A 12,292-nucleotide genomic window follows, 5' to 3' on the forward strand; every position below is an offset into this window, starting at 1 on the left:
TAAACAGGACTGTTCTTAAACCAAGGTACCACTGTAAATAGGTAACACTGCAGCAGGAAGGTAAACAGCGTTTCCACGCGCTCTGGTTTCCGTCACGCTGTTCGACTGCACCAGAAGCGGTTTAGCCAAAGGGTGGAAGGGAAAGAAAGTTCCAACAAAAGAGGAGTGGCAGATAAAACTACTTGAGTATATAGAACTTGGAAAGATGACAGAAATAATCAGGAATCAACCAAATCAAAAGTTTAAAAAAGAGTGGGAGTGTTATAAGGTAAAAGGTACCCCTGCCCGTACGGGCCAGTCTTGACAGACTCTAGGGTTGTGCGCCCATCTCACTCAAAGAGGCCGGGGGCCAGCGCTGTCCGAAGACACTTCCGGGTCACGTGGCCAGCGTGACATCGCTGCTCTGGCGAGCCAGAGCCGCACACGGAAACGCCGTTTACCTTCCCGCTAGTAAGCGGTCCCTATTTATCTACTTGCACCCGGGAGTGCTTTCGAACTGCTAGGTTGGCAGGCGCTGGGACCGAACAGCGGGAGCGCACCCCGCCGCGGGGATTCGAACTGCCGACCTTTCGATCGGCAAGCCCTAGGCACTGAGGCTTTAACCCACAGCGCCATCCGCGTCCCTATAGAGTGTTATAGAGTGTTATAGAGTGTACTTAAAAAAAAAAAATGTTCCCAAGTAACATCTTTGATGTGCTCTGATTAATTTTCGCAGAATATATGACAGACAGATAATGTATTACATATAATACTGGTGAACTGTAAGATGATAAAGGATGCAGTTAAAAAAGGAAGAAAGGACCCGAGGTGAGGTGGACATAAGTCACATTCAAACAGTAGAAGGTTAATTATTTGTGATTTATTATATCGACAGCTTTTGATGTGGAATCTTACTATCATGTTCTGATGTTTCTTGTGGGTTTTTTTTACTGTTGTATTTGTTTGTTTGTTTGCATCCCCACCCCTCTTTTTTATTTTTATTTTTAACAATGAACGGAATAGTTGCAACACTTAATAAAATCAATAAAGAGCATTTACCCCAAAAAAGAGAGAAGTGATTTAGTCATGCTGGCCACATGAGCCGGAAAGCTGCCTGCGGACAAACGCCGGCTCCCTCGGCCTGAAAGCAAGATGAGCTCCACACCCCACAGTCGCCTTTGACTGGACTTAACCGTCCAGAGGTCCTTTACCTTTTTTTTACCTTAGATGAACTGAAGATCTGACTCAGCCCTTTCTTCAGATCCATGAGGACTAGAATCATACTTTATTTTTAGGTCAAGGGCCACAGTTCAGTGGTAGAGTATCTGCTTTGCAAACAGCTTCAATTCCCTGCATCTCCAGGTAAAGCCTGGAACCCTGGAAAGCCACTGCTCATCTAGGTAGATAATAGTGAGCTAGATGGACCTATGGTCTGACTCAATATAAAGCAGTTTATTATGTTAACACCTGCACACAGAAATTAATGGGAGGTATATACTGGTGACTACTCATTTGGGATTTATTGTGAACCTAAATGTGTCGGAGGGTTACACAGAGTTCTGAAGATTTTAAGCGGTGTTAATACAGTGCTGTTGGCTTTTCTTAAAAAAAATAAAAATATTCCATCAAACTTAGCAACAGGAAACTGTGGTCACCAATCTAGCCGCAAACTTTCCATTTGCCTTGGCACTCCCAATCCTATACCAGAACAGCCAGATTCTGGAGATGGGGAAGAGAGGGAGGCAGGCAGACAAACAAACAGAGAAAGAGAGGCAGGAAATGATTGGTGCAAGCTCCTTTTCCCCCTGCAGGGGAACAAAAGAGAAGAGCGAAATAGACGCTCCAACTTGTATCGCATAATGATGACACTTGTTTTCAAAAAATTGCTGCTTTATCCCTTTTCAACTGCAGCAAAAAAAAGAGAGAGAAGAGGGCATTTTGATGCCAACTTGTAAGAGGCACCAAGTGTCCTCTAATAAGAGGCAGGTTTGCTCATAAGACGGAACATGAAACAAAATACAGGGTGTATTCTTGTGGTGCTTTCTTTGACAGATGGCCTTTCTGCGCAAAGCAAACGCCCAAGGATTAGTCACAGAAATTATCTATAATAAGATGTGTAGCAGCGCAAGTCAGCAGCAGCACCTTTTAACTTTCTGGTGGCCCAACTCACTTATTATTTATTTAAAATGTTTTAACCTTGCTCTCCAGCTGGGAAAAAAAGAAAAGAAAAGCAGCAGCTCCCCATCAGTAATGAAACTATCCTTTCCCTCAGGCTTGCAATATAAAAGACACAACACAAAAGGAAAAGGGAATGGGAGGGAGGAGAAAAAACATAAGTGCAGGGGTGGCACATCCCATTTAACCCTGGCGACGCCCCCATGCCACCTACTCCACCTCCACTGGCGCAGAAAACTTGCACTCTCCGTAAAATCCCATGAGATCTCGCTATAAATTGGCACCAGCTTGTCTGCTGGTGGGGGGCAGAAGGGCACCCGTGGGGGCACTGGCTTGGGGGCTTCTGGCACCCATTGGAGCAGCTTCACCCCACCTCATAGGTGGGATATGCTTGCGTAAGTACAGACTCTAGTTCTTTGTTTTAAAATCTCCTGTTAGTTATTCTTTCCTGCAAGGGAGAACAGCAAGTTTTTTCTTCTCTGCCTGATGGATGGAACCAGGTTGGGCTCCCCTTTGCCATGATGTTTTTCCTGGGAGGCAGAGGAAGCAGGTCAGAGTGTGCTGCCCTTCATCTGGAAGTTGGGAGCTGAATGTTCTTCTGGGCAAGAGAAGCTTTCCTTCTCTAGCTGATAAGATAGGACCAGGCTGCTCTCCCTCCTGCCACAGCAGTTATTTCAACGAAGTCTATGCATCCCATTGGGGAAAAAGAAAGCTGATTAGCTGGATGACCAGCCTAAAGCAAGTGCCTAGGAGATCAAGCTACGAGTCAGCAAGACCCTGCTTTGAATTTCACCACAGTCACAAAGTCATCGGGTGGCCTGAATCTCCGCTCCTGTCTCTGGGTTGTATCCAATACTATGCCTACTCAGAGTAGACCATTGAGGTAAATAGACACATGACAATTTTAAGTTCAATAGTTTCAACAGGTCTACACAGTTGGAATATAATAATAATAATAATAATTTATTATTTATACCCCGCCCATCTGGCTGGGTTTCCCCAGCCACTCTGGGCGGCTTCCAAAAGAATATTAAAATACTGTGATACATCAAACATTAAAAGCTTCCCTAAACAGGGCTGCCTTCAGATGTCTTCTAAAAGTCTGGTAGTTGTTGTTCTCTTTGACATCTGGTGGGAGGGCGTTCCACAGGGAGGGCGCCACTACCGAGAAGGCCCTCTGCCTGGTTCCCTGTAACTTGGCTTCTCGCAGTGAGGGAACCGCCAGAAGGCCCTCGGTGCTGGACCTCAGTGTCCGGGTAGAGCGATGGGGGTGGAGACGCTCCTTCAGGTATACTGGACCGAGGCCATGAGCATGAGACTCTTGACCTCAGGGTTGTGGGTTCAAGGCCCCATGTTGGGCAAAAGATTCTGCATTGCAGGGGGTTGGACTAGCCCCTTCCCACTCTATGATTCTATGCTAGCCTTTCCTTCCCCTACCCCACAATTTTCAACATGGAGATAATAATAACCTAACTTGCACAGGATTAGAGCAATATAATATATGCAGAAGGCTTTGAATAATTTGAAATGCTATACAGCAGGGATGTCCAAATTAAAAGAGACTGCAATCTACTCCCACTATCAAAAAAACTGGCGGTGATCTGCCCATTGGATTGACTAAAATTGCTAAGCTTTTTTTTTTAGGGAGCCAAAGAGCTCTTTTAAGGGAGTCAAAATTATTGAGATTTTTTTGGGGGGGGAGGATCTCACGATCAACCATGATCTACCACGGAGACGGAGATTGAGACACACACACACACACACACACACACACACGTGATCGACCAGTAGATCACAACTGGCCTGTTGGACATCCCTGCTATACTGGACTCTGACTCTAACCACAGTTTAGTGTGAATATACAGGTTTCCAGAGTCATCTGCTCCTCTTGATCTGCCAGGGGAAAGGACACCGTGGCAGTGATTGGGCAACCCATAATGGACAATAAGAGAGGGGTGATAATCTCATTCCTCAAGTCTTTATAAAGAGTGCAAGCCAGAAGGGCACTGCCCCACTGATTTGGTACTGCCATCTCCACAGGGACATAAGCGTTTTTCATGTGGAATATGTAGGAATCATCGATCAAGTACAGCCGAGGGTAATACATTCAATCTTGCGAGGGTAAAAGTGTGTCTATATTTTTGGTTTGCTCTATTTTGGGTTTGCAGTTGGTTGAGCTTTTTTTAGGAAGCCAAAGTTGTTCAGCTTGGGGGGGGGGGGAAGGTTGATTTTGTGATCGACCATGATCTACCACAGACGATCAACCAGTAGATCATGATTGACCTGTTGGACACCCCTCCTATATCGGACTCTGACTCTAACCACAGTTTAGTGTGAATATGTAGGTTTCCAGAGAGAAGACTGCAGCTGCTTTGACCCTCCCTCTGGTCCCTTCTGGTACCATATAAGCCATGGTGAGGCCTAGCATGTCATCCAAACAGGCTTTGTGGCTTCTCTTGCTCCAGAGCTGTAACCATAGACCACAGTTCATGGCTGGTCTGCAGACAGGGCATCCAGGTAAGCAAAGGCTGTTGTAGGCACACACTCTGTGGAGCACTTTCAGAGCAGCCCAACATTCCCAAACTGTGCACATATGAATAGAGTATGAAACTTAGAACTCACCCCAGAATGCTCTGCAACATGTACAGAGATCCACGGTGGATTAGTCAATCTGAAAACCACCACTGCACAAGAACAGCTTCAAAAGTAGACTTAAACATCACAAGAAAGCAAATCTTTACACAGTTACAGCAACTGTTTGCTGGCATCGACAGCAATACACCAGATGCTGTATACCAAACTAAGATGACAAAACCGGAGTCTATCACTACAGCAGAACCACACACAAGACAACGGCGACCGCTGGTAAATTTTGCAAGCTGTTTTTCTAAAGCAAGTAACCTTACAGAATGAGATCTTATGCTTTGTTGGGACTGCGATTCCTCCAAGTTATCCCAAGTTGCTCACACCAGGTCTTCAGATAAAAGCACACAGGCATAAAGAGTCCAAAGAATTTACTGAAACCTGACAGAGCTCTCCCCGTCACTTTGCAAGCATCCAATGTGGTTTCAGGATGGTGGGGTGGGAATTCAGCATAAAGAGCACAGCCTCCTTATGCAGGCAACACATATGCCCCATACATGCAACTCACTTGTCCCAGGTATGTGATACAGCAACTCAAGTTGACACTAAACAGCTCTGTGTTCAGTCAATGCTTAGACAGGAAACCCCATTTATTTAACGCATTCCAAAAAGTCTGATACCTAAGGTGGAGCTACAAGTCTACGTACCCTTAACAAACTACAGTTCCCAAGATTTGGGGGTGGGAGGAGAGAGAGAATGTGCTTTACATGTGTGGTGTGCAAGAAGAGACTCGGCTCACTTTAATGCAAGAGGGTAGGTTGAAAATAAGCTCTTTTTTGCAGAGCAAAGAGCTGACTAGATAATAAAAGTACATCTTCTGAATCAAGTGATATATGGAAGGAAAAGAGGGGCAGATTCAGCTGCCAGTTGCTGGTCACTGGCATACACAAGACAACTCAGTGGAGGATGACGACCAGAAACCAAGGAAGCGTGTTCAGAAAAGACCAGAGCAGTCATCCCTTGACTGTCAGTCTAGCTCTCTAAGCTACTCTGGACCAGGGAAGTTTCTTTCATCTAGCATATGTCAATGAATCACCCCAAGGCAAGCAGGCATGCAATGACAACTCCATTCTTGGAGCAGGACAGGAAAGATCAACCCACAAACTGACTGGGCATAATCCGCAGGAATTTTTCCAGAGAGGGAGAGAGAGAAGGCTAATATAACACAAAAAAATGAGATTTAGTGCCTGTACATTTTGCTTCGTATCTCAGGTTCTACAAATGCTAGAAACTTATTGTTTTCTCCTTTTCTAAGACAGCAGAGAATCTGGGAATTATTGTGCACAGAGGGTGCTTGTGGCCAAGACAGCAGGCGGGCGGGCAGATGGGTGGGGGAAGAGAGACAGCTCACAGCAGCAAACCAACTGGCCCAAACTATATTCCTTCTACCATGAGACCAAACTATCTCCCAGAAACAAAACATCAACTTCAGAAACAATGGTGTTTTCCACAAAAGGGAGAGAAGGAAAATGGCCATTTAGGACACAGAGATTTACTTTCAAACATGATTGAAACAGGGGATATACACAAGAACTCACCATTCCTTCGGAAGCCGAGCTCTCAGCGAGATCCCTCAAGAAACCCACCTCTTCTTCGGTCTTCATCTGTACAGCTTCTGCAGTGACAGGAGGAGAACAGTCATGGGGCTTTTCGACAAACTTCCCTTCTCGCACCACCAGTACTGCTGATACAACTTTGCTCACCCAAATGCATTCTCAGTCACTCAGCAAGCTCTTCCCACCAACTCCCCCCCCCCCAACGTCTGCTTTCCACACAGCTGGTTTGTTTTATGTCATTTCTTAAAAACAGCTTGATTTTTCAGTAACTCGAAAAGGACAGCACAGTTGTGCTGAGAAGCTTCAGGACAAAGATAATACCAGGATGTGAATTTGGAGAGCAGGCAACAAACAGCTCATTGGTAGAGCACACTTGCTTCACATGCCGAATGCCCAAGGTTCAATCACTGCCATCTCCAGTTTCAAAGGATGGGGTGGAATCTGATGAGAAAGACGTCTCCCAAACAGAGTAGGGAGCACAAGGCTAGCTGGACCAATGGTCTGACTCAGTATAAGGCAGTTTTGTGCGCTCATGTGACAACAGCTTAGAGGCATGCACCCAGGGGTGTTTTTGTACATTTGATGAGAACTTTTTCCGGCTGCTACTATGACCCACATTGTACTGGCCTGCTGGGCTAGCAATTTTGCAGAGCTGGCTTAGCAACAAGTGATGGGCTGGCTGTTGGGACCATCCTCTAATACTGGGGTTGGGTGCCTTCTTCAGGCTGCATCCCCGCCCCCCCCCCAGACAAACTTGTCACACATCGGTGGTGGGCAGGGTCAGGAGGAAGTGTGGGCAGAGCAACTAATGTACACATACTCAAACACCCTCTCTGTTTAATAGGTTATTGTATTTTAGTGTTCTGTTGGAAGCCACCCAGAGTGGCTGGGGAAACCCAGCCAGATGGGCAGGGTATAATAAATCATCATCATCATCATCATCATCATCTCTGTATCCTCCCATCCAGACAAGCAAGAAGCCCTTTCAGAATCGAAGGACACATTTCAGCCAGGCAGAAACACTTAGGATTTGATGCAGGACCAGCGAGGGCTGTGACCTGGGGAGAGTTCCAAGGACAAGCCAGACAGGGCTGGAGGGCCACATTTGGCACCCCGGGGCCCAAAGTGCCTCACCCCTGCTTTAACAGACATTCAAGAAGGAACACACATACAGAAACTGTTCCTTCAGGTTGCCTAAACAGTGACAGATTGAAGAGATCGAATGCGAGGAAAGAAATCAAAATTTGGTCTGACATCTAGCAATGTCAAAATTTTAATGCTGGATTCAGCAATCTGGGAATTCAACATTCTAGCAATCTGGGGAGTCATCTTACAAGCCTGCATAAAGGTACCCTACCACTACGACTAGGAGTTTTATCAGGCAGCAGCATCCCCCCAAGGCCAGCATAATTTGTGAGGGAGGCACTTCTGGTAACACAGCTCAACGTTTTGACAACTTGGCAACAGTTGTAGAAAGATCCAGAGAAATAATGTTGCATTGTTGTTGTTTGGTTGCGAAGCCCCTCTCCTCTCACACAACAAAAGGAGCTGCCAGAAGAGGATTTCATGTTTGTTTTTGTAGCGTAGCGGTTACTTCTCCACAGACTCAAAAGAAGTGCAACTTATGACTTGGCAAGCAAGAACAAGTTCAGCTCCAGCTCAGAACAAGCATTCCAGGCATCCTTGGCCAACAAAATTTCCACACACACACACACACACAGAGAGAGAGAGAGAGAGAGAGAGAGAGAGAGAGAGAGAGAGGTACCATGGTTTATGAACTTAATCCGTTCCAGAAGTCCGTTCTTAAACCAAAGCATTCTTAAACCAAGGCGTGCTTTCCCATAGCAGCGGGGGACTCAATTTACAAATGGAACACACTCAACAGGAAGCGGAACATGTTCTGCTTCCAAGGCAAAGTTCACAAACCAAAACACCTACGTCCGGGTTTGCAGCGTTCTTCATCCAAGTTGTTCACAAACTAAGCTGTTCTTAAACCAAAGTACCACTGTATATATAAAGTCGAGGTGATTTGGACCTTTCAGCAAATTTTGCAACAGAACCTTGGAGATAGAAAAGGGGAAAGATAACCCACCACTTCATCTCTCCAATGAGAGTTAGAAAAGGTTAGAGAAAGGGATCAGGGGCTCAAGGGCAACCTCTGGCCGCTACAGATGTTGTTGCACTCCAGCTCCCAACAGCCCTCAGTCGCCATGGCCAATAGTCAGGAATGATTGGCGCTGTGGTATAGCAAACATCTGGAAGGTGCCAGGCTCACACTACCCATGCCACGGGAGGAAAGTCAAAGGTACATGGGTCTCTTTAGTTTGGAGGAGGGAGAAAGGATGGGGCACTCATGAGAGAGAATTTATTATAATCAGTCTGTTCCTCCCCACAACCCCACCCCAATATAATACAGGGTGGGAGAGAGGCATGGGGTTACCCATAAAGAATCACCCAGCAGGAAGTGCTTGACTGACAGAAGGAACTAGCTATTCACCTGATACATAATCAATTTATGTAATCCCCAGCTGCAAGATGTGCTGAGGCCCACCAGCTGAAATGGCTTTCAAAGGGGGTTGGAGGCCTTTCCTTCCACAAGTGGTGGCACCCCAGCTATGGAATTCCCTCCCCACTGCGATTTGACTGCCCCCTACATTGCATGCAGTCAGATGGCAACCTCTTTGTTCCAACAAGCCTTTGGAGCACGGGCTGCATTCTCATGGCAGTTTATTCAGTTTTCACAACTCTTCCTTAACTGTTAATGCTCTGCACTGCATTTGAGCTTTCACATGACGTATAAGCTACTTCTGGAACTACAGTGGAAGATAGTTCAAAATCAGTGCTCATTTCCATGTTATTTGCTTCCAGGAAAAGAATAGTAAAGATGTGTTATATTCCACTACAGTTCCATGATTCTTCACTTCAGTTCTGGAAGAGACTTTTACGTTGTGTGGAAGCTCATATATAATGTGGAAATTAATAGTCAGAGAAACATCGTGAAAATGGAATAAACTGCCCATGAATGCAGCCATTGTAAAACACACAGATTACCACTCAAGGACTCGAGGAGATTTACACAGATTAAAACCACACAGATAAAACATAGAAAGCGGGGGAAATAAAAGATAACAATTAAAAAGTGGTTAAACAATATTAAACAATTAAAACTATTTAAAATGATCTATTAAAATACAGATAGTAAAAACAGCACATCGCTATTTAAAAGCGCTGTTAGTCACTTTCCTCACAAAAGTGACCCAAAGTGGCTTACAAACACATAAGAACTTATATTTGCATGATTCAATGTCAAAAAAATTAATGCTAGATTCAAATTACATAACATAAACATCTAGCACCCTGGGAAGTTACTTTCCATGCCTGCATAGATGCACCTCTACTAACTCTTTGTATATGTTTAATTTATAGAACTACAGAGTTGGAAGGATCATCTAATCCAGGCATGTCCAAAATCCATTTTGGGGGCCTAATCCAGCCTGCCGGTTTAATCCGACCCCTGTGGCAGTTTATGTCCTGGGGTAAAATCTTAAAAAAACCTAAATCCTAAAAAAACCTCAACCACTTCGGGGTAAAATCCTTAAAGAAGCTCAACTTCAATCCTAAATCCTTTGGTCGGCCCTCACAGCCCTTCACTTTATCAAATCTGGCCCTCTTTGAAAAATGTTTGGACACCACTGACCTAATCCAACTACCGGTATATTAATATACAAATACAAATTTGTACTCGTATAATAATTTAGCCTGTTGCAATTCGCATTGTGCTTACATTTCATTTTTAACATTGTACTATTTTGTCGTTAGCTACCTGGGGTCTCTTAAAGGCTGGGCAGCATCAGTAGCAGCAACATCACCATCATTCATGGTTAGAAACAGGACAAGAACAGAAGAACAGGAGAAGAGCCTGCTGGATCAGGCCGGGGGTCCATCTAGCGCAGCATTCTGCTTTCACAATGGACGACCAAATGCCTGTGAGAAATCTGCAAAGCCAGAGCCTAGCACAAGACAAGAGCACTCCCCCCTCCTCAGGTTTCCAGCAACTGATGCTCAGAAGCATTTGTGCCTCCAGCCGTGGAAGGAGCAAAGTCAACTAGGTGGCCTTTTAGTCTGATCTAGCAAGGCAATTATTATTATTATTATTATTATTATTATTATTATTATTATTACGCAGCTGGACTTGGCAGAAAAGGGAAGGAGAGCACCTTTTGCCTCTGCAGCCAATAAAGCAGCAGGAGAAAAGTGCTGTAACCTCACCTTCTCTTCCTTCTCAGAAAAGCAACAACAAGCCAGGAGGGAGAAACCAGCAGGTACTCCAGAGATCAGCAAGGAGGGACTGCCAGGGGAATAGGAGGCAGAGGAGACACGCAAGGCGGAAGTGGTAAAATGAAGGCTATGGATGCTATCTTTCCCTTGACAAACTACAGCTCCCAGAATTCTTTGGGGGAAGGCCTTGCTGTTTAAATCAGTACGACACAGCTGTAAATATATAGAGCAGGTGGGGCCTAACCTGGGTCTATTAATTAAGATGGGTCACCCTACAGTGATTAAACTACATGCTACACTCAGCTGTGCCATAAACAAGGTGGCATACCTTTGTTACTTATTATATATGTATGGATTGCCCCGTAAAATAAATTATCTAGGCATCAAACAAATAAGAGAGTGTAAAATAAAAGCCATAAAATCATACGCCAAGAAAACCACAGTAAGTAATCTTAAGAGAGGCAAGCCAGCATAAAATCCCACACCCAAAACAGCACTATAAACTACTAGATTCAGCACAGAACTAAAATCAATCACCAAATACATACATTAAAACCACCAACGATACTACAGATCTTTAAAATTCAGGGGGAAACATACATGCTAAGCTGGTGCCAGAGACAGCAATATGAGTGCAAGCATTCCATAACTGGGAGGCCACCACAAAATAAGGCCCTGTGTTTTGTGGCCATTAAAAAGGGCACTCTCTTGAGTACTCAGGGGCAGACTTCATCTCAAAACCCTTGCCCCATTATCCCATTATGAGCTGTTAGACAAATCAAGGTAAACGAGGCAGCTCTCAACTTTGAAAACGACTCTGCAGATTCTGCCAGTCATCCCTGAACGAGCCATTTGGCCAAAGATGCCTAAACAAACAACCACCCTCTGCGTTGTCAATTTCCCCCTTGCCCGACTGCCTGGAAACCGTGCCTGCTTTGCATAAGCAAATAGGTCCAAGGCTTTTCAGAGACACTCTGCAACAGCCTTGCCCTGAGCTGGTGCCCTCCATCTGCTTTGGAGGGTTGTGGTCCGAAACATCTGAAGGGCATCAGGTTGAGGGAATGTTGCACTACCAAAAAGCAAAGCAAAAAACCACAGCAACAGCTACTTAGCAGACCCAGCTCTGTTATCGGTGAACACCCTCCTACCTTCTGGCTGAGAAAATGGCGGCTGCTGGTGTTGACAGGAGAGGAATGCTTGCCTCTGCCGTGCTCTGGCATGGTAGGCAAAACTACAGCTTAATCCTGTTTCTGTTTGTTCTCTTCAGCTGCCCAAGAGCCAACGCCAAACTGCACTTAACAAACGGTGCCTGGGCAAAAACAGCATCTCTCCCCACCCACCCCTTCCAGTCCCAGCATCAAGTTTACAGCAGGTGCAGAGCAGGAAGTACTTCTAATTATAGGCTTCCATTCTCAGCCGCTGGCTTGCACCTTCCTACACTCTCTGGCCAACAACACTCCCCAACAAAGCTGTTTTGGATGCACTGATACCTTTCTCTCTGTTTAAGCTTCCTGCGAAGCCCACCACAGGCAGATAAACCCCCTCGCTTTCCTGAGTCCTCCAGACCTTTCGAGACCCGCAGCAACACTATTATTACCCACTTGCCAGCCCACCTGGTGAGCTGCCCTTAATTATATCTAGAAGCCATCACTGGGCATGGC

General features: G+C 45.4%; 1 protein-coding gene across 8 annotated transcripts in view; it reads right to left on the reverse strand.

Annotated features, from left to right (window-relative positions):
• Window positions 1–12,292, reverse strand: part of AKAP13 (A-kinase anchoring protein 13) — a 240,291-nt gene that overhangs the window by 109,450 nt on the left and 118,549 nt on the right. For all 8 annotated transcript variants that reach the window (XR_014504561.1, XM_083411731.1, XM_083411734.1 and 5 more), the window contains one exon: window positions 6,336–6,412. Coding sequence is in view for 7 of the 8 variants with exons in the window: in XM_083411731.1 (XP_083267857.1) it covers window positions 6,336–6,412 (77 nt within the window). In the remaining variant the exon portion in view is untranslated. The remainder of the gene's footprint in view (window positions 1–6,335; window positions 6,413–12,292) is intronic.

The sequence above is a fragment of the Podarcis tiliguerta genome (genome assembly GCF_965153285.1).
Source record: "Podarcis tiliguerta genome assembly, chromosome: 14".
Lineage (NCBI taxonomy): Eukaryota > Metazoa > Chordata > Lepidosauria > Squamata > Lacertidae > Podarcis > Podarcis tiliguerta.